The following is a 26,782-nucleotide window of genomic DNA, read 5'->3' as shown; positions in this document are numbered from 1 at the left end:
AGATGGTTGAGTGAGTGGGCGAACACATGGCAGATGCAGTATAACATGGATAAATGTGAAGTTATCCACTTTGGTAGGAAAAACATAAGGATAAAATATTTAAATGATGATGGCTTGGGAAGTGTCAATGTACAGAGGGACATGGGTGTCCTTAATACACCAGTCATTGAAAGGAAACAAACAGATGCAGCAAGCAGTTAGGAAGGCAAATGGTATGTTGCCCTTCATTGCAAGAGGATTTGAGTACAGGAGCAAGGATGTCTTACGAGTTATACAGGGCCTTGGTGAGACTGCACCTGGAGTATTGTGTGCAGTTTTGGTCTCCTTACCCAAGAAAGGATATACTTGCCATAGAGGGAGTGCAGCGAAGGTTCACCAGACTGATTCCTGGGATGGCAGGACTGTCATATGAGGAGAGACTAGCCCTGTATTCACTAGAGTTTAGAATGAGAGGGGATCTCATTGAAACATATAAAATTCTGATGGGGTTGGAAAGACTAGATGTGGTGAGGATGTTTCCCCTGGCTGGGAAGTCTAGAAGAAGGGGTCACAGTCTCAGGATACGGGGTAGAAAATTTAGGACTGAGATGAGGAGAAACTTTTTCACTCACTCAGAGGGTGGTGAACCTGTGGAATTCTTTACTACAGAAGGCTGTGGAGGCCAAGTCACTGAATATATTGAAGAAGGAGATTGCTAGATTTCTAGCAACAAAGGGCATCAAGGGGTATGGGGAAAAAGCAGGAATATGGTGTTGAGATAGAGAATCAGCAAGGATCATATTGAATGGTGGTGCAGACTCGAAGGGCCAAATGGCCTGCTACTGCTCCTATTTTCTATGTTTCTATGAGGGGATTGCTGTACCAGATGGGAGGGGCAAAATTTGGAGACACTGATTCGCCACCAATTCCCATTCCTTCTTTCTGGTGGATAATGCAGAGGCCACTGTGTGTAATGTGCAAGTCAGCAAGAATTGTCAGCAAGTTCTTTGTAATTGGAGATTTTATTCAGTGGAAACTTTGATACTGTATTGCAGATTTTGTACCAAAGATCAATTTAGGATTGAAGTAAAAGTTCATAATTTTATTGCAAACTAATTTCTGTTGAGAATCCCTGAATTAAAGGGAAAGATCACAGACAGCGGTTCTTAAAGGGACACTGCAGCCCCAAGAACACAATCAGCAATATATCCAGAATATTCAACTCCAGCCCAGTTACAGGGGTTAGTAACACCAACAGAAACAAACCTCAACTGTCAGAATGAACACGATTTAGTCAGAATGTGATTAACAGCAGCAATAACAGCAGAATCCAAACCCTACAGTCACTTGTGAACTTGCTGGTGTCTCAGCAGGTGGGATGGCTGAGTGAATCCCTTTCCACACTCAGAGCAGGTGAACGGTCTCTTCCCAGTGTGAACTCGCTGATGAGTTACAAGGTGGGATAAATAAGTGAATTCCTTCCCACACACAGAGCAGGTAAATGGCCTCTCTCCGCTGTGAACTTGCTGATGTCTCAGCAGGTTGGATGACCGAGTGAATCCCTTCCCACACGTGGAGCAGGTGAACGGCTTCTCCACGGTGTGAATTCGCTGATGTGTCAGCAGGATGGATGACTGAGTGAATCCCTTCCCACATACAGAGCAGGCGAACGGCCTCTCCCCAGTGTGAACTCGCTGGTGTAACAGCAGGCTGGATAATCGAATGAATCCCTTTCCACACACAGAGCAGGTAAATGGCCTCTCCCCGGTGTGAATTCGCTGATGCGTCAGCAGGATGGATGGCCGAGTGAATCCCTTCCCGCACTCGGAGCAGGTGAACGGCCTCTCCCCAGTGTGAACTCGCTGGTGAGTTACAAGGTGGGATGAACAAGTGAATCCCACCCCACACTCAGAGCAGGTGAATAGCCCCTCCCCAGTGTGAACTCGCTGGTGTCTCAGCAGGTTAGATGACCCAGTGAATCCCTTCCCACACTCGGAGCAGGTGAACGGCCTCTCCCCGGTGTGAGTGCGACGATGAATTTCCAGCCGTGATGGGATAATGAATCTCTTCCCGCAGTCACCACATTTCCACGGTTTCTCCATGGTGCGGGTGTCCTTGTGTCTCTCCAGGTTGGACGATCAGTTGAAGCCTCGTCCACACACACAACACGTGTACAGTTTCTCCCCGTTGTGAATGCTGTGACGTTTTGTCAGTCTGTGTAACTAGTTAAAGCTCTTTCACAGTCAGTGCACTGGAACACTCTCACTCGGGTGTGTGCGTGTCTCGGTGCTTCCCCAATCACACTGATGTTTGAAATCTGTTCCCACAGACAGAACAGGCAAACAATTATCCTTTCACATTCAAAGGCCGATGAATCAAGTGACACCGTCAGATCTTGATGTGATGTTTAGTTTGAGTTTCCTGTCTGCAAATCACCCCTTCTGATACCCTGTAAAAGGAGTTTTCAAAACTCATCACTAAGTACAGGACAGAAATTCGGAATAGGCATATGGAGTTTCCATGGAACATTCTTTCCTCTTCCAAAACTGTAAATCCCAGTCCCATAAAATCTCCCTCCTCCCTGTGCTGAAATCCAAGCATATCGCACATCTCTAGACTGGCTTCTCCTCCAATCCCAGTTGTCACCAACAATTCTGAGTGGGTTCAGTTCTACACTCACTGGTTCCCCTCCCTTGCCTCCCCTGAAGGTGCTGACTCTGGGCTGGGTTCAGTTCCACACTCACTGGTTCCCTCCCCTGATGGTGCTGACTCTGGCTGGTTTAAGTTCGACATAGAAACATAGAAAATAGGTGCAGGAGTAGGCCATTCGGCTCTTCGAGCCTGCATCGCCATTCAATGAGTTCATGGCTTAACATCCAACATCTGTACCCCATTCCTGCTTTCTTGCCATACCCCTTGATCCCCCTAGTAGTAAGGACTTCATCTAACTTCTTTTTGAATATATTTAGTGAATTGGCCTCAACAACTTTCTGTGGTGGAGCATTCCACAGGTTCACCACTCTCTGGGTGAAGAAGTTTCTCCTCATCTCGGTCCTAAATGGCTTACCCCTTATCCTTAGACTGTGACCCCTGGTTCTGGACTTCCCCAACATTGGGAACATTCTTCCTGCATCTAACCTGTCTAAACCCATCAGAATTTTAAACGTTTCTATGAGATACCCTCTCATTCTTCTGAACTCCAGTGAATACAAGCCCAGTTGATCCAGTCTTTCTTGATAGGTCAGTCCCGCCATCCCGGGAATCAGTCTGGTGAACCTTCGCTGCACTCCCTCAATAGCAAGAACGTCCTTCCTCAAGTTAGGAGACCAAAACTGTACACAATACTCCAGGTGTGGCCTCACCAAGGCCCTGTACAACTGTAGTAACACCTCCCTGCTCCTGTACTCAAATCCTCTCGCTATGAAGGCCAACATGCCATTTGTTTTCTTAACCGCCTGCTGTACCTGCGTGCCAACCTTCAATGACTGATGTACCATGACACCCAGGTCCCGTTGCACCTCCCCTTTTCCTAATCTGTCACCATTCAGATAATAGTCTGTCTCTCTGTTTTTACCACCAAAGTGGATAACCTCACATTTATCCACATTATACTTCATCTGCCATGCATTTGCCCACTCACCTAACCTATCCAAGTCACTCTGCAGCCTCATAGCATCCTCCTCGCAGCTCACACTGCCACCCAACTTAGTGCCATCCGCAAATTTGGAGATACTATATTTAATCCCCTTGTCTAAATCATTAATGTACAATGTAAACAGCTGGGGCCCCAGCACAGAACCTTGTGGTATCCTACTAGTCACTGCCTGCCATTCTGAAAAGTACCCATTTACTCCTATTCTTTGCTTCCTGTCTGCCAACCAGTTCTCAATCCACGTCAGCACACTACCCCCAATCCCATGTGCTTTAACTTTACACATTAATCTCTTCTGTGGGACCTTGTCGAAAGCCTTCTGAAAGTCCAAATACACCACATCAACTGGTTCTCCCTTGTCCACTCTACTGGAAACATCCTCAAAAAATTCCAGAATTTTTGTCAAGCATGATTTCTCTTTCACAAATCCTGCTGACTTGGACCTATCATGTCACCTCTTTCCAAATGCGCTGCTATGACATCCTTAATAATTGATTCCATCATTTTACCCACTACCGATGTCAGGCTGACTGTTTTCTGTCTCCGTCCTTTTTTTAAAAAGTGGGGTTACATTGGCTACCCTCCAATCCATAGGAACTGATCCAGAGTCTATGGAATGTTGGAAAATGACTTTCAATGCATCTGCTATTTACAAGGCCACCTCCTTAATTACTCTGGGATGCAGACCATCAGGCCCTGGGGATTTATCGGCCTTTCCCATCAATTTCCCCAACATAATTTCCCGACTAATAAGGATTTCCCTCAGTTCCTCCTTCTTACTAGATCCTCTGACCCCTTTTATATCCGGAAGGTTGTTTGTGTCCTCCTTAGTGAATACCGAACCAAAGTACTTGTTCAACTGGTCTGCCATTTCTTTGTTCCCAGTTATGACTTCCCTTGATTCTGACTGCAGGGGACCTACGTTTGTCTTTACTAACCTTTTTCTCTTTGCATATGTACAGAAGCTTTTGCAGTCCGTTTTAATGTTCCCTGCAAGCTTCCTCTCGGATTATATTTTCCCTGCCCTAATTAAACCCTTTGTCCTCCTCTGCTGACTTCTAAATTTCTCCCAGTCCCCGGGTTCGCTGCTATTTCTGGCCAATTTGTATGCCACTTCCTTGGCTTCAATACTATCTCTGATTTCCCTTGATAGCCATGGTTGAGCCACCTTCCCTTTTTTATTTTTACGCCAGACAGGGATGTATAATTGTTGCAGTTCATCCATGCGGTCTCTAAATGTCTGCCATTGTCCATCCACTGTCAACCCCTTAAGTATCATTCACCAATCTATCCTAGCCAATTCACGCCTCATACCTTCAAAGTTACCCTTCTTTAAGTTCTGGACTATGGTCTCTGAATTAACTGTTTCATTCTCCATCCTAATGTAGAATTCCACCATATTATGGTCACTTTTCCCCAAGGGGTCTCGCACAACGAGATTGCTAATTAATCCTCTGTCATTACACAACAACCAGTCTAAGATGGCCTCCCACCTGGTTGGTTCCTCGACATATTAGTCTAGAAAACCAGCCCTATTGCACTCCAGGAAATCTTTCTCCACTGTATTGTTTCCAGTTTGCATAATTAAAGTCACCCATGATAACTGCTACACCTTTATTGCATGCACCCCTAATTTTCTGTTTGATGCCCTCCCCAACATCACTACTACTGTTTAGAGGTCTGTACACAACTCCCACTAGCGTTTTCTGCCTTTGGTATTCCGTAGCTCCACCGATACCGATTCCACATCATCCAAGCTAATGTCTTTCCGAACTATTGCATTCATTTCCTCTTTAACCAGCAACGCCACCCCGCCTCCTTTTCCTTTCTGTCTATCCTTCCTAAATGTTGAATACCCTTGGATGTTGAGTTCCCAGCCTTGGTCACCCTGGAGCCATGTCACCGTGATGCCAACCACATCGTATCCGTTAACTGCTATCTGCACAGTTAATTCGTCCACCTTATTCCGAATACTCCTCGCATTGAGGCACAGAGCCTTCAGGCTTGCCTTTTTAACACACTTTGACCCTTTAGAATTTTGCTGTAAAGTGGCCCTTTTTGTTTTTTGCCTTGGGTTTCTCTGCCCTCCACTTTTACTCTTCTCCTTTCTGTCTTTTGCTTCTGTCTCCATTTTGTTTCCCTCTGTCTCCCTGCATTGGTTCCCATCCCCCTGCCATATTAGATTAACTCCTCCCCAACAGCACTAGCAAACACTCCCCCGAGGACATTGGTTCCAGTCCTGCCCAGGTGCAGACCGTCCGGTTTGTACTGGTCCCACCTCCCCCAGAACTGGTTCCAATGCCCCAGGAATTTGAATCCCTCCCTGCTGTACCACTGCTCAAGCCACGTATTAATCTGAGCTATCCTGCGATTCCTACTCTGACTAGCACGTGGCACTGATAGCAATCCTGAGATTACTACTTTTGAGGTCCTACTTTTTAATTTAGCTCCTAGCTCCCTAGATTTGTCTTGTCGGATCTCATCCCATTTTTTACCTATATCGTTGGTACCTATATGCACCAAGATAACTGGCTGTTCACCCTCCCTCTTCAAAATGTCCTCCACCCGCTCCGAGACATCCTTGACCCTTGCACCAGGGAGGCAACATACCATCCTGGAGTCTCGGTTGCGGCTGCAGAAACGCCTATCTATTCCCCTTACAATCGAATCCCCTATCACTATTGCTCTCCCACTCTTTTTCCTGCCCTCCTGTGCAACACTCACTGATTTGTCTCCCTCTCCTCCCCTGAAGGTGCTGACTCTGGCTGGGTTCAGTTCTACACTCACTGGTTCCCCTCCCTCTCCTCCCCTGAAGGTGCTGACTCTGGCTGGGTTCAGTTCTATCCTCACTGTTTCCCCTCCCCCTCCTCCCCTGAAGGTGCTGACTCTGGCTGGGTTCAGTTCTTTCCTCACTGGTTCTCCTCCCCCTCCTCCCCTGAAGATGCTGACTCTGGCTGGGTTCAGTTCTACACTCACTGGTTCCCCTCCCTCTCTTCCCCTGAAGATGCTGACTCTGGCTGGGTTCAGTTCTATCCTCACTGGTTCCCCTCCCTCTCCTCCCCTGAAGGTGCTGACTCTGGCTGGGTTCAGTTCTACACTCACCAGTTTCTCTCCAATATGTGACCCATGTGCCCAATCTCCATGTGTGAACCTCGACAGTGAGTGTTGACAGGCTATTCCACTGTCCTCACCCGAGGCCTCTCACATGCATTTTCCAGCAGGGTCACTGGACCCTCCTCCCAATGGCTCAGTGGGTGAAGTGGGCCTATCGAGCCCTGTTATAATTAAAGGGTTAAGAATGAATCTCGGAACTAAAACAAGCTGACATAGGCTTTTGTAGTGATCAACTTTCCAAAGATGTTTAAAGGGAAATAACATGTCAGAATGATTAATTGTTACAAGCTGTGTAACCTGAGGACATTTACAGGAGGCCAAACTGTTGAAACCACAGGAAGCCCAGAGGGGCAGCTAAACAAGGCAAAGGCCCAAAAGTGGCACATTGGAAAAACTCCATCTGGTATGAGATATAGGCAACTGATTGTGTGACGCGAAAGGGAATTCGTCAAGCAGCAATTGTGTATGCGGGCTTTGGGCCAATTAAACGGCATGTGGGGGAGGGGGCCGTGCACGAGGCTGACATGCATCATTAAGTGTATAAAAGGTTGCTTGGAACTTTGTATCATTGGAGAGGCCTGGCTACAGACAACCAGCAGGCAGGCTCCCCACTGGTTCAACCAGAGAACTGGCCATCCTAGACTGGGTGATGTGTAATGAGAAAGGACTAATTCGCAATCTTGTTGTGCGAGGCTCCTTGGGGAAGAGTGACCATAATATGGTAGAATTCTTTATTAAGATGGAGAGTGACAAAGTTAATTCAGAAACTAGGGTCCTGAACTTAAGGAAAGGTAACTTTGATGGTATGAGGCGCGAATTGGCTAGAATAGACTGGCGAATGATACTTAAAGGGTTGACGGTGGATAGGCAATGGCAAACATTTAAAGATCATATGGAAGAACTTCAACAATTGTACATCCCTGTCTGGAGTAAAAATAAAACGGGGAAGGTGGCTCAACCGTGGCTAACAAGGGAAATTAAGGATAGTGTTAAATCCAAGGAGGAGGCATACAAATTAGCCAGAAAAAGTAGCAAACCGGAGGACTGGGAGAAATTTAGAATACAGCAGAGGAGGACAAAGAGTTTAATTAAGAGGGGGAAAATAGAGTACGAGAGGAAGCTTGCCGGAAACATAAAAAATAACTGCAAAAGCTTTGATAGAAATGTGAAGAGAAAAAGATTAGTGAAGACAAACGTTGGTCCCTTGCAGTCGGATTCGGGTGAATTTATAATAGGGAACAAAGAAATGGCAGACCAATTGAACAAGTACTTTGGTTCTGTCTTCAGAAAGGAAGACACAAATAACCTTCCTGATGTACTAGGGGTCCGAAGGTCTAGTGAGAAGGAGGAACTGAAGGATATCCTTATTAGGTGGGAAATGGTGTTAGGGAAATTGACGGGATTGAAGGCCGATAAATCCCCACGGCCTGATAGTCTACATGCCAGAGTACTTGAGGAAGTGACCCTAGAAATAGTGAATGCATTGGTGATCATTTCCCAACAGTCTATCGACTCTGGATCAGTTCCTATGGATTGAAGGGTTGCTAATGTAACACCACTTTTTAAAAAAGGAGGGAGAGAGAAAACGGGTAATTATAGACCAGTTTGCCTGACATCAGTAGTGGCGAAAATGTTGGAATCAATCATTAAGGATGAAATAGCAGCACATTTGGAAAGCAGTGATAGGATTGGTCCAAGTCAGTATGGATTTATGAAAGGGAAATCATGTTTGACAAATCTTCTAGAATTCTTTGAGGATGTAACTAGTAGAGTGGACAGGGGAGAACCAGTGGATGTGGTGTATTTGGACTTTCAAAAGGTGTTTGACAAGGTCCCACTCAAGAGATTGGTGTGCAAAATCAAAGCACATGGTATTGGGGGTAATGTACTGACGTGGATAGAGAACTGGTTGGCAGACAGGAAGCAGAGAGTCGGGATTAACGGGTCCTTTTCAGAATGGCAGGCAGTGACTAGTGGAATGCCGCAGGGCTCAGTGCTGGGACCCCAGCTCTTTACAATATATATTAATGATTTGGATGATGGAATTGAGTGCAATATCTCCAAGTTTGCAGATGACACTAAACTGGGTGGCGGTGTGAGCTGTGAGGAGGATGCTAAGAGGCTGCAGGGTGATTTGGACAGGTTAGGCGAGTGGGCAAATACATGGCAGATGCAGTACAATGTGGATAAATGTGTAGTTATCCACTTTGGGGGCAAAAACACGAAGGCAGAATATTAACTGAATGGCGGCAGATTAGGAAAGGGGGTGGTGCAACGAGACCTGGGTGTCATGGTTCATCAGTCATTGAAAGTTGGCATGCAGGTACAGCAGGCGGTGAAGAAGGCAAATGGTATGTTGGCCTTCATAGCTAGGGGATTTGATTTTAGGAGCAGGGAAGTCTTACTGCAGTTGTACAGGGCCTTGGTGAGGCCCCACCTGGAATATTGTGTCCAATTTTGGTCTCCTAATCTGAGGAAGGACGTTCTTGCTATTGAGGGAGTGCAGCGAAGGTTCACCAGACTGATTGCTGGGATGGCAGGACTGACATATGAGGAGAGACTGGATCGACTGGGCCTGTATTCACTGGAGTTTAGAAGGATGAGAGGGGATCTCATAGAAACATATAAAATTCTGACGGGACTGGACAGGTTAGATGCAGGAAGAATGTTCCCGATGTTGGGGAAGTCCAGAAACAGGGGACATAGTCTTAGGATAAGGGGTAAGCCATTTAGGACTGAGATGCGGAGAAACTTCTTCAATCAGAGAGTTGTTAACCTATGGAATTCCCTCCCGCAGAGAGTTGTTGATGCCGGTTCATTGGATATATTCAAGAGGGAGTTAGATATGGCCCTTGCGCCTAAAGGGATCAACGGGTATGATGAGAAAGCAGTAACGGGGTACTGAAGGAATGATCAGCCATGATCTTATTGAATGGTGGTGAGAATGTGTAAAGAAAGGTTGCGAATGTGGTAGATGGATAGAAAAGGTGGCAAAAGGATGGAGATAGGGAATCATGGGAAAATAGCTAAAGAAATGTCAAGATGCAGACAACTGCAAAATCAACAGAAAAAAAAGGCATTACCAAGAGTTGAAGTTGAGGTTAGACACGAGTCATGAGAAAGCCGCAAGGCAGCACAAAGAAAGAAAGCAATCCTAGATAGGAAGGGAAAAGTAATAGCTTCTACTGATAAGGAGGAAGGGAAACTAATTGGGTTCTTAACTGATAAGGGAAGACAGTGTAGCAAAGCTATAACTAACCTGACCTGACACCAGCCCTAATTGGGAGACTTTCTTGCCTGCCATTGGACGTACTCGGGGGGGGAGGCAGAAAGGGATTGGATAGACCAAGTGCTAATCAAATGTGTTCTGTTTTGAAAATGTATATCTACTGTGCTTTTCGCGCTGAAAAGGGCTTGTCCAGGGAAAGGTAAACAGGCTCTGATTGAGAGTGTCCCTTTGTCTTGACAAGTCCCGGCCGGAGAATCTTCAATAAAGGTCTTTTACAGAAAAGGCAAAGAGGTGTTCGCGTGTCAGTGTATTCGCTGAAACAGATTGAGGGAAAAAGAATCCATATTAACATTGTTGCAGCCTCGAAGGGCCAGGTGGCCTGCTCCTGCACCTATTTTCTATGTTGCTAAAGACGACTTGAATCTTCGAACCCAGACCTGGTGTTGAGTTTTATTTTAAATACTCCACTACAGAGGGTCAAAGCAACACCCAGTGTGAATGAGGCATATGTACAGGAGAGGCCCAGGTTTAATCTCTTCTGCATATCCTCCCCTTCTAATCCCCTGTAAAAGGAGTTTACAAAAGTCAGCACTGTAAGTAGGAACATAGCAACAGGAAAACACCATTCAGCTCCTTTAGCTGTTCCACCATTCAATTAGATCGTGGCTGATCAGTCGCTTAACTCCGTCTACCTGCCTCGGTTTCATCAACCTTAATACCCTTGCCTAAGACGAATTGATCAATCTCAGTGTTGGAATTTTCAATTGGCCCCAGCCTCAGTTTTATGGGACACACAGTTGCCGCTTTCCACTACCCTTCAAGAACATAAGAAATAGGAGCAGGAGTAGGCCACATGGCCCCTCGAGCCTGCTGCGCCATTCAATAAGATCAAGGCTGATCTTGTAGTTCAGCTCCACTTTCCCCGTATGCCTTGATCCCTTTAGTGTCCAAACAGCTCTCTGTCTCAGCCCTGAATATACTCAACGACTCAGCATCCACAGGCCTCTGGGGTAGAGAATTCCCAACATTCACAACCCTCTGAGTGCAGAAATGTCTCCCCATCTCAGTCCTAAATGGCCGAGCCCTTATCCTGAGACTATGACCTGAGACTATGACCCCTAGTTCTAGACTCTTGATCCAAGAGAAACAGCCTCTCAGCATTTGTGTAAGAACGTGCTTCCTGACATCACCCTGAATGGTTTAACTCTAATTTTAAGGTTGTGTCCCCTTGTTGTCGACTCCCTCACCAGAGGAAATAGTTTCTCTGTCGACATTATCATCTCCTTTAATCATCTAAAACAGCTCATAACCTCCTATATTCAAGGGAATACAAGCCTAGTCTGTGCATCCTGTCCTCATCATTTACAGGTTATCACTGCAAGTACAGGATATTAAACATATACAGCACAGGAGGCCACCATTCGGCCCATCGTGTCGTGCCACCTAATCCCACTTTCCAGCTCTTGGTCCGTAGCCTTGTCAGTTATGCCACTTTAAGTGCATATCCAAGTACGTTTTAAATGCTATGAAGGTTTCTGCCTCCACCACCCTTTCAGGCAGTGAGTTCCAGACACCCACCACCCTCTGCATGAAAATATGACTCCTCAAATCCCCTCTAAACCTTCTACTAATTACTTTAAATCTATACCTCCTGGTTATTGACCCCTCTGCTGAGGGAAATAGGTCCTTCCTATTCACTCTATCTAGGCCCTTCATAATTTTATACACCTCAATTAAGTCTCCCCTTAGCCTCCTCTGGTCAAAAGAAAACTACCCCAGCCTATCCAATCTTTCCTCATTGCTAAAATTATCCAGTTCAGGCAACATCCTCGTAAATCTCCTCTGTACCCTCTTTAGTGCAATCACATCTTTCCTGTAATGTGGTGACCAGAACTGCACGCAGTATTCTAGCTGTGGCCTAACTAGTGTTTTATATGGTTGAAGCATAACCTCTCTGCTCTTATATTCTATGCCTCGACTAATAAAGACAAGTATCCCATATGCCTTCTTAACCACCTTATCTACCTGGCCTGCTACCTTCAGGGATCTATGGACCTGTACTCCAAGGTCCTTTTGTTCCTCTACACTTCTCAGTATCCTACCATTTATAGTGTATTCCCTTGCCTTGTTAACCCTTCTTAAATGCATTAGCTAACATTTATGCGGATTGAATGTAATTGCCACTTCACTGCCCACCTGACCAGTACATTGATATCTTCCTGCAGACTGCAGCTTTCTTCTTCATTATCAACCACACGGCCAATTTTCATATCATCTGTAAACTTCTTAATTGTACCCCCTACATTCAAGTCCAAATCATTGATTATATATAACAAAATGCAAGGGACCATGTTCTGAGGCCTGCGGAACCCCACAGGGGTCACAAAAACACACATCAACCATTACCCTTTGCTTCCCTCCTCAGAGCCAATTTTGGATCCAACTTGCCACTTTGCCTTGGATCCAATGGGCTTTTACTTTTATGACCAGTCTGCCATGTGGGACATTATCAAAAGACTTAAATCCATGTGGCCTACATCAAACACACTACCATCATCAACCCTCCTTGTTACCTCCTCAAAAATTCAATCAATTTGATCAGACACAATCTTCCCTTAACAAATCCATGCTGACTGTCCTTGATTAATCTGTGACTTTCTAAGTGAAGATTTATTCTGTCCGTCAGAATTTTTTCCAATAATTTTCCCACCACCGAGGTTAGGCTGACTGGTCTGTAATTACTCGGTCTATCCCTTTCTCCCCTTTTAAACAATGGTACATTGTTAGCAGTCCTCCTGTCCTCCGGCACCACATCTGTAGCCAGAGAGGAAAATGATGGGCAGAGCCTCTGCTCTTTTTCTTCTCTTAACAGCCTGGCATACATTTCATCTGGGCCTAGGGATTTATCCACTTTCAAAGATGCTAAACCCCTTAATACTTCCTCTCTCATTATGTTTATTTCATCTAATATTTCATACTCATCGTCCCTGATTGCAATGTTCACATCGTCCCTCTCATTTGTGAAAGCAGATACAAAGTATTCATTACAAACCATACCCACGTCTTCCGCCTCCACACATAGGTTTGCTTTATGGTCCCGAATAGGCCCTACTCTTTCTTTAGTTATCCTCTTGCTCTTAATGTATTTATAAAACATCTTTGGGTTTGCCTTGATTTTACTTGCCAATATTTTTTCATGCCCTCTCTTTGCTTTCCTAATTTCACCCCTGTACTTTTTATACTCCTCGAGGGGTTCTGCAGTATTGAGCGCTCGGTATCTGTCATAAGGTTGTCTGAATTGCTTTATCCTATCCTGTATGCCCCTTACGTTTGACAGTGACTTGCCCAAGTCTGAAACTGGAGTCTTAAACTTAAATAAAGCCAACTACATAGATATGAAGCGGGAGTTGGAAAAATAGATTAAAAGGTATGGCAGTAGATAAGCAGTGGCTAGCATTTAAATAAATATTTCTTAATTCTCAACAAAAATACATTCCATATAGAAACAAAAACTCCACAGGAAAAGTGATCTATCCGTGGCTAACTCAAGAAGTTAAGGATAGAATTGGATTCCAAGAAGAATAGTATTAAGCCTGAGGATTGGGAGTTTCAGAAACAGGAAAGGGTCACCAAAAAATTGTTAAAACGGGAAAAAATAGAATGAGAGAAAACTAGGCAGAAATATAAAAACAGATTGCAAGAGCTTCTATAAGTATATAAAAGAGGAAGAGAGTAGAAAAAGTAAACATTGGTCCGTTAGAGGCTGAGACAGGAGAAATATTTTGTATCTATCTTCACAGTAGAAGACGTACAAAACATACCTAAAATGGTGGGGAACCTCGGGTCAAATGAATATAAGAACATAATAAAAAGGAGGATTGGCCATATGGCCCTTCGAGCCTGCTCCGCCATTTAATATGATCGTGGCTCAGGTCCACTTCCCTACCCGTTCTCCCTCATTAAGAAACTGTCTATTTCTGAGTTAAATTTATTCAATGTCCCAGCTTTCGCAGCTCTCTGAGGCAGCGAACAGATCCACAACCCTCAGAGAAGAAATTTCTCCTCATCTCAGTTTTAAATGGGCGGCCCCTTATTCTTAGATTATGCCCCCTAGTTCTAGTCTCCCCCATCAGTGGAAATATCCTTTCTGCATCCATCTTGTCAAGCTCCCTCATAATCTTATACGTTTTGATAAGATCACCTCTCATTCTTCTGAACTCCAATGAGTAGAGGCCCAGCTACTCAACCTTTCCTCAGAAGTCAACCCCCTCATCTCTGGAATCAACATTGTGAACCTTCTCTGAACTGTCTCCAAAGCAGATATATCCTTTTGTAAATATGGAAACCAAAACTGCACGCAATATTCCAGGTGCGGTCTCACCTATAACCTGTACAACTGAAGCAAGACTTCCCTGCTTTTATACGCCATCCCCTTTGCAATAAAGACCAAGATTCCATTGGTCTTCCTGATCACTTACTATACCTGCAGCACTTTGCAAACTTTCATGTACAAGTACCCCCAGGTCCCGCTGTACTGCAGCACTTTGCAATCTTTCTGCATTTAAATAACTTGCTCTTTGATTTTTCCTGCTAAAGTGCATGACCTCACACTTTCCAACATTATACTACGTCTGCCAAATTTTGCCCACTCACTTAGCCTATGTTTTTTCACAGATTTTTTGTGTCCTTCTCACACATTGCTTTTCCTCCCATCTTTGTATTGTCAGAAAACTTGACTATGTTACACTCGATCCCTTCATCCAAGTCGTTAATATAGATTGTAAATAGTTGGGGTCCCAGCACTGATCCCTGTGGCATCCCACTGGTTACTGATTGCCAATCCGAGAATGAACCATTTATCCCGACTCTCTGTTTTCTGTTAGTTAGCCAATCCTCTATCCATGCTAATAATTACCACCAACCCCGTGAACTTTTATCTTGTGTAATAACCTTTTATGTGGCACCTTGTCAAATGCCTTCTGGAAGTCCAAATACACCACATCCACTGGTTCCCCTTTATCCACCCTGTTCGTTACATCCTCAAAGAATTCCAGCAAATTTGTCAAACATGACTTCCCCTTCATAAATCCATGCTGACTCTGCCTGACCGAATTTTGCTTTTCCAAATGTCCTGCTACTGCTTCTTGAATAATGGACTCCAACATCATCCCAACCACATATGTTAGGCTAACTGGTCTATAGTTTCCTGCTTTTTGTCTGCCTCCTTTTTTTAAATAGGGGCATTACAGTTTTCCAATCTGCTGGGACCTCCCCAGAATCTAGGGAATTTTGGAAAATTACAACCAATGCATCTACAATCCCTGCTGATACTTCTCTTAAGACACTAGGATGCAAGCCACCAGGTCCAGGGGATTTATCTGCTTTAATCCCATTATCTTACTGCATACCACCTCCTTAGTGATTGTGATTGTGTTAAGTTCCTCCCCCACTATAGCCCCTTGACTATTCACTGTTAGAATATTATTAATGTCCTCTACCATAAAGACTGATACAAAATATTTGTTCAGAGTTTCTGCCATCTCCATGTTCCCCATTACTAATTCCCCGGTCTCGTCCTCTAATGGACCAACATTTACTCTAGCCACTCTTTTCCTTTTTATATACCTATAGAAACTCTTGCTATCTGTTTTTATATTTCGTTCTAGTTTACTTTCATAGTCTATCTTCCCTTTCTTAATCATTTTTTTAGTCATTCTTTGTTGGCTTTTAAACACTTCCCAATCTTCTGTCCTCCCATTAGTTTTGGCCACATTGTACGCCCTTGTTTTTAAATTGGATACCGTTCTTTATTTCTTTAGTTAGCCACGGATGGCTACCTTTGCTCTTATGCTCTTTCCTCCTCACTAGAATGAAGGTGAGGAACTTAATTTAATTAATATAAGTAGAGAAAAAGTACTTGAGAAACTAATGCGACTAAAAGCCGACAAGTCCCCTGGACCTGACGGCCTACATCCCAGGGTTCTAAAAGGGATAGCTGCAGAGATAGTGGATGCATTAGTTTTGATCTTCCAAAATTCCCTCGATTCGAGAACAGTCCCAGCGAATTGGAAGGTAGCAAATATAACACCACTATTCAAGAAAGGAGTCAAAGAGAAAACAGGGAACTGCAGGCCAGTTTGCCTGAAAGCAGTCATCTGGAAATTACTGGAAGCCATTGTTAAGGAAGTGGTATCAGGGCACTTAGAAAATCATAACATGATTAGGCAGAGGCAACATGGTTTTCATGAAAGAGAAATAATGTTTGAGAAATCTATTAGAGTTTTTTTGAGGATGTAACTAGCAGGGCAGATAAAGGGGAACCAGTGGGTGTAGGATATTTGGATTTCCAAAAGGCATTCGATAAGGTGCCACATAAAAGGTTATTGCACAAGATGAGGGCTCATGGGATTGGAGGATTGGTTAACGGACAGAAAGCAAAGAGTAGGGATAAATGGGTCCTTTGCAGGTCAGCAGGCTGTAACTAGTGGGGTGCCACAAGGATCAGTGCTGGGGCCTCATCTTCGAACAAATCTACATTAATGATCTAGATGAAGAGACCGAGTGTAATGTATCTAAGTTTGCTGATGATACAAAATTCAGTGGGACAATAAGCTGTGAGGAGAACACAAGAGTCTGCAAAGAGATATAGATAGACTATGTGAGTGGGCAGGAAGGTGGCAGATGGAGTATTATGTTGGAAATGTGAGGTAGGAAGAATAGAAGAACAGAATATATTTTAAATGGTGAGAAACTTTTAAATGTTGGTGTTCAGAGAGATTTGGGTGTCCTTTTACAAGAAACACAGAAAGCAGGAACAGCAAGCAAAAAGGAAGGCAAATGGCATGTTATGAAAATTGATGGGATTGAAGGCCGATAAATCCCCAAGGCCTGATAGTCTGCATCCCAGAGTACTTAAGGAAGTGGCCCAAGAAATAGTGGATGCATTGGTGGTCATTTTCCAACATTCTATAGACTCTGGATCAGTTCCTATGGATTGGAGGGTAGCTAATGTAACTCCACTTTTAAAAAAAGGAGGGAGAGAAAACAGGGAATTATAGACCGGTTAGTCTGACATCGGCCATGGGGAAAATGTTGGAATCAATTATTAACGATGTAATAGCAGCGCATTTGGAAAGCAGTGACAGGATCGGTCCAAGTCAGCATGGATTTATGAAAGGGAAATCATGCTTAACAAATCTTCTAAATTTTTTCAGGATGTAACCAGTGGAGTGGACAAGGTAGAACCAGTGGATGAGGTGTATTTGGACTTTCAAAAGGCTTTTGACAAGGTCTCACACAAGAGATTAGTGTGTGAAATTAAAGCATATTATATTGGGGGTAAGGTGGATAGAGAACTGGTTGGCAGACAGGAAACAAAGAGTAGGAACAAACGGGTCCTTTTCAGAATGGAAAGCAGTGTCGAGTGGGGTAGCGCAAGGTTCAGTGCTGGGACCCCAGCTCTTTACAATATATTTAATGATTTAGACAAAGGAATTGAATATATCTCCAAGTTTGCAAATGACACTAAGCTGGGTGGCAGTGTGAGCTGTGAGGAGGATGCTAAGAGGCTTCAGGGTGACATGGACAGGTTAGGTGAGTGGGTAAATTCATGGCAGATAATGTGGATAAATGTGAGGTTATTCACCTTGGTGGCAAAAACAGGAAGGCAGACTAGTATCTGAATGGTGACAGATTAGGAAAAGGGGAGGTGTAATGAGACCTGGGTGTCATGGTACATCAGTCATTGAAAGTTGGCAGGTGGTGAAGGCGGCAAATGGCATGTTGGCCTTCATAGCGAGAGGATTTGAGTATAGGAGCAGGGAGGTCTTACTGCAGTTGTACAGGGCCTTGGTGAGGCCTCACCTTGAATATTGTGTACAGTTTTGGTCTCCTAATCTGAGGAAGGGCATTTTTGCTATTGAGGGAGTGCAGCAAAGGCTCACCAGACTGATTCCCGGGATGGCAGGACTGACATATGAAGGGGTAGCCTGGAGGAGGAATTCATAGGATGCATACGGGATTGTTTCTTCGAACACTATGTTACAGAACCTACAAGGGAGCAAGCTACCTTAGATCTGGTCCTGTGTAATGAGACAGGAATAATAAACGATCTCCTGGTAAAAGATCTTCTCGGAATAAGTGATCACAGTATGGTTGAAATTGTAATACAGATTGAGGGTGAGGAAGTAGTGTCTCAAACGAGCGTACTATGCTTAAACAAAGGGGACTACAGTGGGATGAGGGCAGAGTTGGCTAAGGTAGACTGGAAACACAGACTAAACGGTGGCACAATTGAGGAACAGTGGAGGACTTTTAAGGAGCTCTTTCATAGTGCTCAACAAAAATATATTCCAGTGAAAAAGAAGGGATAACCAGCTGTGGATAACCAAGGAAATAAAGGGGGAGTATCAAATTAAAAACCAATGCGTATAAGGTGGCCAAGGTTAGTGGGAAAATAGAAGATTGGGAAAATTTTAAACGACAGCAAAGAGTGACTAAGAAAGCAATAAAGAAAGGAAAGATAGATTACGAAGGTAAACTTGCGCAAAACATAAAAACGGATAGTAAAAGCTTTTACAGATATATAAAACGGAAAAGAGTGACTAAAGTAAATGTTGGTCCCTTAGAAGATGAGAAGGGAGATTTAATAATGGGAAATGTAAAAATGGCTGAGACCTTAAACAAATATTTTGCTTCGGTCTTCACAGTGGAAGACACAAAAACCATGCCAAAAATTGCTGGTCACAGGAATGTGGGAAGGGAGGACCTTGAGACAATCACTATCACTAGGAGGGTAGTACTGGACAGGCTAATGGGACTCAAGGCAGATGCATTCGTTATAATCGACCAACATTCTCTGGACTCTGGGGAGGTACCAGCGGATTGGAAAGCAGCTAATGTAACTCCTCTGTTTAAAAAAGGGGGCAGACAAAAGGCAGGTAACTATAGGCCGGTTAGTTTAACATCTGTAGTGGGGAAAATGCTTGAAACTATCATTAAGGAAGAAATAACGGGACATCTAGATAGGAATAGTGCAATCAAGCAGACGCAGCATGGATTCATGAAGGGGAAATCATGTTTAACTAATTTACTGGAATTCTTTGAGGATATAACGAGCATGGTGGATAGAGGTGTACCGATGGATGTGGTGTATTTGGATTTTCAAAAGGCATTCGATAAGGTGCAACACAAAAAGTTACTGCAGAAGATAAAGGTACACGGAGTCAGAGGAAATGTATTAGCATGGATAGAGAATTGGCTGGCTAACAGAAAGCAGAGAATCGAGATAAATGGGTCCTTTTCGAGTTGGAAATCAGTGGTTAGTGGTGTGCCACAGGGATCGGTGCTGGGACCACAACTGTTTACAATATACATAGATGACCTGGAAGAGGGGACAGAGTGTAGTGTAACAAAATTTGCAGATGACACAAAGATTAGTGGGAAAGCAGGTTGTGTAGAGGACAGAGAGAGGCTGCAAAGAGATTTAGATAGGTTAAGCGAATGGGCTAAGGTTTGGCAAATGGAATGCAATGTCAGAAAGTGTGAGGTCATCCAGCTTGGGAAAAAAAAGTAAAAGGGAATATTATTTGAATGGGGAGAAATTACAACATGCTGTGGTGCAGAGGGACCTGGGGGTCCTTGTGTATGAAACTCTTTTTGAGTTTATCTGTGAACATAAAAAGACATTAAACCATGCCACCCGCCCTGGATGACACAGCAGACATTTACAAGGCCCCTTTTTTTTTTGTTTATTTTTTTGGGGCGCTAAAATCAAATTTTTTCCAGTGCCCCCTATAAAAGGGGAGGGGGACACTAAAAGCACCGGCAATTAAAACAAATTAAACTTTAAAACGTAAAATCAAATTAAAATTTGGTTGCCGGGCGTGATGATGCACTCCAGTCCCTCCGGTGCCCACCTCTCGCGGAAGGCCGCGAGCGTACCGGTGGACACCGCGTGCTCCATCTCCAAGGACACCCTGGACCGGATGTAAGAGCGGAAGAGAGGCAGGCAGTCAGGTTGAACGACCTCCTCGACCGCCCGCTGCCTGGACCGGCTGATGGTCCTTGTGTATGAAACTCTTTTTGGAGTTCACCTGCAAAAACATAAAACATTAAACGGTGCCACCCAACCTGGGTGACACTCCAGACATTTACAAGGCCCTTTTTTTTGTTTTTTTTGGTGTTTTTTTTTTTTGGGCACTAAAATCACAATTTTCCCCAGTGCCCCCTATAAAAGGGAAGGGGGACACTAAAAGCACCGGCAATTAAAACAAATTAAACTTAAAAACGTAAAATCGAATTAAAATTTGGTTGCCGGGCGTGATGATGCACTCCAGTCCCTCCGGTGCCCACCTCTCGCGGAAGGCCGCGAGCGTACCGGTGGACACTGCATGCTCCATCTCCAAGGACACCCTGGACCGGATGTAAGAGCGGAAGAGAGGCAGGCAGTCAGGTTGAACGACCCCCTCGACCGCCCGCTGCCTGGACCGGCTGATGGTCCTTGTGTATGAAACTCTTTTTGGAGTTCACCTGCAAAAACATAAAACATTAAACGGTGCCACCCGACCTGGGTGACACTCCAGACATTTACAAGGCCCTTTTTTTTTCCCCCCTTTTTTTTTGTGTTTTTCTTTTTTTGGTTTTTTTTTTGGGGCACTAAAATCACAATTTTCCCCAGTGCCCCCTATAAAAGGGAAGGGGGACACTAAAAGCACCGGCAATTAAAACAAATTAAACTTAAAAACGTAAAATCAAATTAAAATTTGGTTGCCGGGCGTGATGATGCACTCCAGTCCCTCCGGTGCCCACCTCTCGCGGAAGGCCGCGAGCGTACCGGTGGACACCGCGTGCTCCATCTCCAAGGACACCCTGGACCGGATGTAAGAGCGGAAGAGAGGCAGGCAGTCAGGTTGAACGACCCCCTCCTGCCTGTACCGGCTGATGGTCCTTGTGTATGAAACTCTTTTGAGTTTATCTGTGAAAACATAAAACATTAAACTGTGCCACCCGACCTGGGTGACACTCCAGACATTTACAAGGCCCTTTTTTTTTTTTTCCCCCTTTTTTGTGTTTTTTTTTTTGTGTTTTTTCTTTTCTTTTTTTTTTTTTTTGGGCACTAAAATCACAATTTTTCCCCAGTGCCCCCTATAAAAGGGAAGGGGACACTAAAAGCACCGGCAATTAAAACAAATTAACTTAAAAACGTAAAATCAAATTAAAATTTGGTTGCCGGGCGTGATGATGCACTCCAGTCCCTCCGGTGCCCACCTCTCGCGGAAGGCCGCGAGCGTACCGGTGGACACCGCGTGCTCCATCTCCAAGGACACCCTGGACCGGATGTAAGAGCGGAAGAGAGGCAGGCAGTCAGGTTGAACGACCCCCTCCTGCCTGTACCGGCTGATGGTCCTTGTGTATGAATCCCAAAAGGTTAGTTTGCAGGTGCAGCAGGTAATCAGGAAGGCGAATGGAATGTTGGCCTTCATTGCGAGAGGGATGGAGTACAAAAGCAGGGAGGTCCTGCTGCAACTGTATAGGGTATTGGTGAGGCCGCACCTGGAGTACTGCGTGCAGTTTTGGTCACCTTACTTAAGGAAGGATATACTAGCTTTGGAAGGGGTACAGAGACGATTCACTAGGCTGATTCCGGAGATGAGGGGCTTACCTTATGATGATAGATTGAGTAGACTGGGTCTTTACTCATTGGAGTTCAGAAGGATGAGTGGTGATCTTATAGAAACATTAAAAATAATGAAAGGGATAGACAAGATAGAGGCAGAGAGGTTGTTTCCACTGGTCGGGGAGACTAGAACTAGGGGGCACAGCCTCAAAATACGGGGGATCCAATTTAAAACGAGTTGAGAAGGAATTTCTTCTCCCAGAGGGTTGTGAATCTGTGGAATTCTCTGCCCAAGGAAGCAGTTGAGACTAGCTCATTGAATGTATTCAAGTCACAGATAGATAGATTTTTAACCGATAAGGAAATTAAGGGTTACGGGGAGCGGGCAGGTAAGTGGAGCTGAGTCCATGGCCAAATCAGCCATGATCTTGTTGAATGGCAGAGCAGGCTCAAGGGGCTAGATGGCCTACTCCTGTTCCTAATTCTTATGTAAGACTAGGCTTATATTCACTGGAATTTAGAAGAATGAGAGGGGATCTCATTGAAACATATAAAATTCTGATGGGATTGGACAGGTTAAATGCAGGAAGAATGTTCCCGATGTTGGGGAAGTCCAGAACCAGGGGTCACAGTCTAAGGATAAGGGGTAAACCATTTAGGACCGAGATGAGGAGAAACTTCTTCACTCAGAGAATTGTGAACCTGTGGAATTCTCTACCACAGAAAGTTGTTGAGGCCAGTTCGTTAGATATATTCAAAAGGGAGTTAGATGTGGGCCTTACGGCTAAAGGGATCAAGGGGTATGGAGAGAAAGCAGGAATGGGGTACTGAAGTTGCATGATCAGCCATGATCATATTGAATGGTGGTGCAGGTTCGAAGGGCCAAATGGCCTACTCCTGCACCTATTTTCTATGTTTCTATGTTGTCCAAGGGGGTTGGAGTACAAGAGTAAGGATATCTTGCTACAATTGTACAAGGCCTCAAGTGAGACTACACTTGGAGTACTGAGCACAGTTTTATCGAAGGAAGGATATACTTGCCTTGGAGACGGTACAACAAAGGTTCACTCGTTTGATTCCTGGGATGAGAGGGCTGTCTTATGATGAGAGATTGTGCAGAATGGCCCTATACACTCGAGTTTAGAAGAATGAGAGGTGATCTCATTGAAACATTTCAGATTCTGAAGGGGATTGACATGGCAGATGCAGAGAGGTTGATTCCCCTAGCTGGAGTGTCTAAGATCAGGGGGAACAGTTTCAGGATAAGGGGTAGGCCATTTAAGACTGAGATGAGGAGGAATTTCTTCACTCAGAGGTGTGTGAATCTTTGAACTTCTCTGTCCCAGAGGGCTGTGGATGCTGAGTCTCTGAATATATTCAAGGCTGAGATAGATGGATGTTTGGACTCTAGGAGAAACAAGGGATATGGAGATCAGACGGGAAAATGGAGTTGAGGTCGATGCTCCTATTTCTTATGTTCTTATGTTGACATCCAGGGGACTCTAGATTTATTAGGCGCACATTTCTTTAAGTGAACATACTTGCTCTGAACCCTCAATCTCCTCCTTGAATGCCTGCCACTGCTCTGACACTGATGTATCTTCCAGTAGCTGTTTCCAGTCCACTTTGGCTAAATCACATCTCAGCATTGTAAAATTAGCTTTTCCCCCAGTTGAGAACTTTTTATTCCAGGTCTATCTTTGTCCTTTTCCATAACTACCCTAAATCTAACTGAATTGCGATCTGGGAGACTGAAGAGGGATCTGGGGGTCCTTGTACATGAAACAACACAAAAGGTTAGCATGCAGGTACAGCAAGTAACCAGGAAGGCAAATGGAATGATGGCCTTTATTGCAAGGTGAATATAGAGTATAAAAGTAGGGAAGTCTGCTCAAACTGTGTAGGGCGTTGGCAAGACCACACCTGGAGTACTGCGTACAGTTTTGGTCTCCTTATTTAAGGAAGGGTATACTTGCATTGGAGACAGTTCAGAGAAGGTTCACAAGGTTGATTCCTGAAATGAAGGGGTTGTTGCATGAAGAGAGGTTGAGCAGGTTGTGCCTACACTCATTGGAGTTGAGAAGAATGAGAGGTGATCTTATTGAAACATAAGATTCTGAGGGGGCTGGACAGGGTAGATGCAAAGGGGATGTTTCTCCTCATGGGGGAATCTAGAGCTGGGGGCATCGTTTTAGAGTAAGGGGTCGCCCATTTAAGACAGAAATGAGGAGGAATTTCTTCTCAGAAGATCGTGAATCTTCGGAATTCTCTACTCCAAGAAGCTGTGGAGGCTGGATCATTGAATATATTTAAGGTGGAGATAGACAGATTTTTGAATGATAAGGGAGTCAAGGGTTATGAGAGCGGGTGGGGAAGTGGAGTTGAGGCCAGGATAAGATCAGCCATGATCTGATTGAATGGAGCAGCAGGCTCAAGGGGCCAAATGCCCTACTCCTGCTCCTATTTCTTATGTTATGATCACCAGCACAAAAATGTTCTTCTATTGATACCCTTTCCACCTGCCCAAGCTTCATCCAGCCTAATCCCACTTTCCAGCTCTTGGTCCGTAGCGCTTCAAGTGCACATCCAAGTACCTTTTAAAGGTGCTTAGGATTTCTGCTCTACCACACGTTCAGACAGTGAGTTCCAGATCCCTACTATCCTTTGGGTGAAGAAATGTCCCCTCAAATTGCCTCTAAACCTGCTACCAGTCTATGCGCCCTGGTTGTTGACCCATCTGCAAAGGGAAATCGGTCCTTCCTATTCACTCTATCTAGGCCGCTCATAATTTTATATACCTCATTAAGCACTCCACTCAGCCTCCTCTGTTCCAAAGAAAACAAGCCCAGCCTATTAAGAGAGTTGGTGGGCTGGAAGAGGTTACAGAGATAGGGAAGGCCGAGGCCCTGGAGAAATTTGAACAAGACGATAAGTATTTTAAAGGCTGATGGCATCTGCCATCTCACCCAGCTCAAAATGTGACTCACTACCAACAGGAAGGATGTTACTTTAACTACAACAAATGCTAATGAGCAGAAATCAATCTCTGTACCTTTAACTAACAGCAACATGGAAAGAGAGAATTGAATGATCTTTAAACACCTAGTCCACTTGACACTAAAGTGTCTGAAACTCAGAATAGGAACACCAGGGAAACAAAATACTGACAAATGTTAAACTGTTTTGTTGACAAAAGAAATCTGGATTTAACTTTTAAAAGATAAATTGTTTTACAGGGGCTCACACTGACTCACCTGATAGGCCGACCCAGGATCCAACCTTCAAGCACCACGATTGGTTTCAGAACTTGCTGATTCCTGAGCTCACCAGCCTCTGAGCTCTCTTCCAATCAGTCACCACTGGCCAACATTACGCTGCCAGATTAAGCTGAGGGGCACAGAGGAAGAAATAAAATGAGGCCGTGAACCTGAGTTAAGAAATAAAATTACAGAAGCATGATTAAATGAATGAGGAGAGACCTTATAAACTAAAGGGTACAATCCAAAAGGGGGGGTGCATGAACAGTGAGACCTGTGGGTATATGTGCATAAATCGCTGAAGATGGCAGGACAGGTTGAGAAAGCAGTTAAAAAAGCTTACAGAATCCTGGACATCACAGATGCACTGAGTAAAAAAGCAAAGAATGTTATATGAGGAGAGACTGGAGTTTAGAAGGATGAGAGGGATCTCAAAGAAACGTATAATATTCTGACGGGACTGGACAGGTTAGATGCAGGAAGAATGTTCCCGACGTTGGGGAAGTCCAGAACCAGGGGACATAGTCTTAGGATAAGGGGTAGGTCATTTAGGACTGAGATGAGGAGAAACTTCTTCACTCAGAGAGTTGTTAGCCTGTGGAATTCTCCCGCATAGAGTTGGTGATGCCAGTTCATTGGATGTATTCAAGAGGGAGTTAGATATGGCCCTTACAGCTAAAGATATCAAGGGGTATGGAGAGAAAGCAGGAAAGGGGTACCGAGGGAATGATCAGCCATGATCTTATTGAATGGCGATGCAGGCTCGAAGGGCCGAATGGCCGACTCCTGCACCTATTTTCTATGTTTCTATAATGAACCTTTATAAAACACTGGTTCAGCCTCAACTGGAATACTGTGTCCAATTCTGGGCACCGCACTTTAGGATGTGAAGGCCCTCAAGAGGGTGCAGTAAAGATTTACAAGAATGATTCACGAGATGAGGGACTTCAGTTACGTGGATAGACTGGAGAAACTGAAGCTGTTCTCCTTGGAGCAGAGATGGTTGAGAGGAGATTTGATAGAGGTGTTCATCATCATGAGGGGTCTGGACAGAGAGAAACTGTTCCCATTGGCGGAAGGGTCCAGAAACCACAGATTTAAGGCGATTGGCGAGGGGGAAAGGGGACTCGCTGGGAGCTGGCATGGGCTCGATGGGCCGAATGGGCTTCCGTGCTGTAACCATTCTCTGATTCTGTGAGCAGAACCACTCTGTTCCCTGACTCAATCGAAAGCCTTCCTGATTGTAACCACCTCTGTAAAACTGCCCTGCACCGTTACTGCTCCAAGGAGAACCACCCCAGCTATTGCAGCTTGATTCATGTCACTGGTCACCATCTTGTACCTGACGGATTCCCTGCACTAAGATGGCCGCCGCGCATGCTCTCTGCCCTGCAGCCGGACAATGGGCCGCAATATGACGTCAGAACAAGCCCCGCCCCTCTCGCTCCTGCGGCGAGCAGGAGGCCCCGTGCAGCACAAAGATGGCGGCAGAACTCCCCAGTAACCGCCATCCCTCTCCCACCGCCAGTAACCGAGGCCCGGCCCTGCCCGAAGCTCCCCTGCAGCCGCCGCCCGCGGTGTCAGTGAGTGTGTGAGTCCGCAGGGAGCCTGGGCGCGCCCCGGGCCGTTCCTCCCTCCTCCGCTGCGGCTGCGAAACGTCCGGCCGCCCGCCCGCGGACAAGCTCCACAATGGGCTGGCCCCGCGCCTGCGCACAAGTCCCCGCCTCACCCGCTGCGGCTCTCCGAACATCCCGGTCCGCGAGCGGAGCCCGCCACCAACCGCCAACCCGCCCGCGCGCCGCCACTCAGCCCGCAGCCAATGGCGAGGCCGCGCGGGCCATCCGCCCACCCAGCGCGCGCTGCTCCGCGCCAATCAGCGGCGGGGGACGGGGCTTGGCTCCAATCAATCAATGTGAAAAATACAGGGCGCGCTC

At 45.1% G+C, this 26,782-nt stretch overlaps 2 protein-coding genes across 4 annotated transcripts in view; one reads left to right on the top strand and one right to left on the bottom strand.

Moving 5' to 3' along the window:
• The window catches only part of LOC139248274 (zinc finger protein 664-like), a 127,272-nt gene that overhangs the window by 43,457 nt on the left and 57,033 nt on the right, over positions 1–26,782 (top strand). The window lies entirely within an intron of this gene.
• On the bottom strand, positions 983–26,540 carry LOC139248265 (zinc finger protein ZFP2-like). Of its 3 annotated transcripts, XM_070872043.1 has the most exons (4): positions 26,191–26,540; positions 24,846–24,978; positions 22,633–22,998; positions 983–2,428 (listed from the first exon to the last, which is right to left on the bottom strand). In XM_070872043.1, the coding sequence occupies exon 4, from the start codon at positions 2,079–2,081 to the stop codon at positions 1,323–1,325; it is 759 nt and encodes a 252-aa protein (XP_070728144.1). In that variant the 5' UTR covers positions 2,082–2,428; positions 22,633–22,998; positions 24,846–24,978; positions 26,191–26,540; the 3' UTR covers positions 983–1,322. The 3 variants fall into 3 exon arrangements, with proteins under 3 accessions (XP_070728144.1, XP_070728142.1, XP_070728143.1); XM_070872041.1 differs by lacking the exon at positions 22,633–22,998; XM_070872042.1 differs by lacking the exons at positions 22,633–22,998; positions 26,191–26,540 and adding an exon at positions 26,100–26,170.

This window comes from Pristiophorus japonicus, unplaced genomic scaffold, assembly GCF_044704955.1.
Source record: "Pristiophorus japonicus isolate sPriJap1 unplaced genomic scaffold, sPriJap1.hap1 HAP1_SCAFFOLD_29, whole genome shotgun sequence".
Lineage (NCBI taxonomy): Eukaryota > Metazoa > Chordata > Chondrichthyes > Pristiophoridae > Pristiophorus > Pristiophorus japonicus.
The sequence above is the reverse complement of the archived record's forward strand: the minus strand, read 5'-3'. Positions and strand labels throughout refer to the sequence as shown.

What these genes read in the sequence shown, in the direction of transcription:
- LOC139248265 (XM_070872043.1), bottom strand. Translation starts at nt 2,081, where the DNA reads ATGGAGAAACCGTGGAAATGTGGTGACTGCGGGAAGAGATTCATTATC.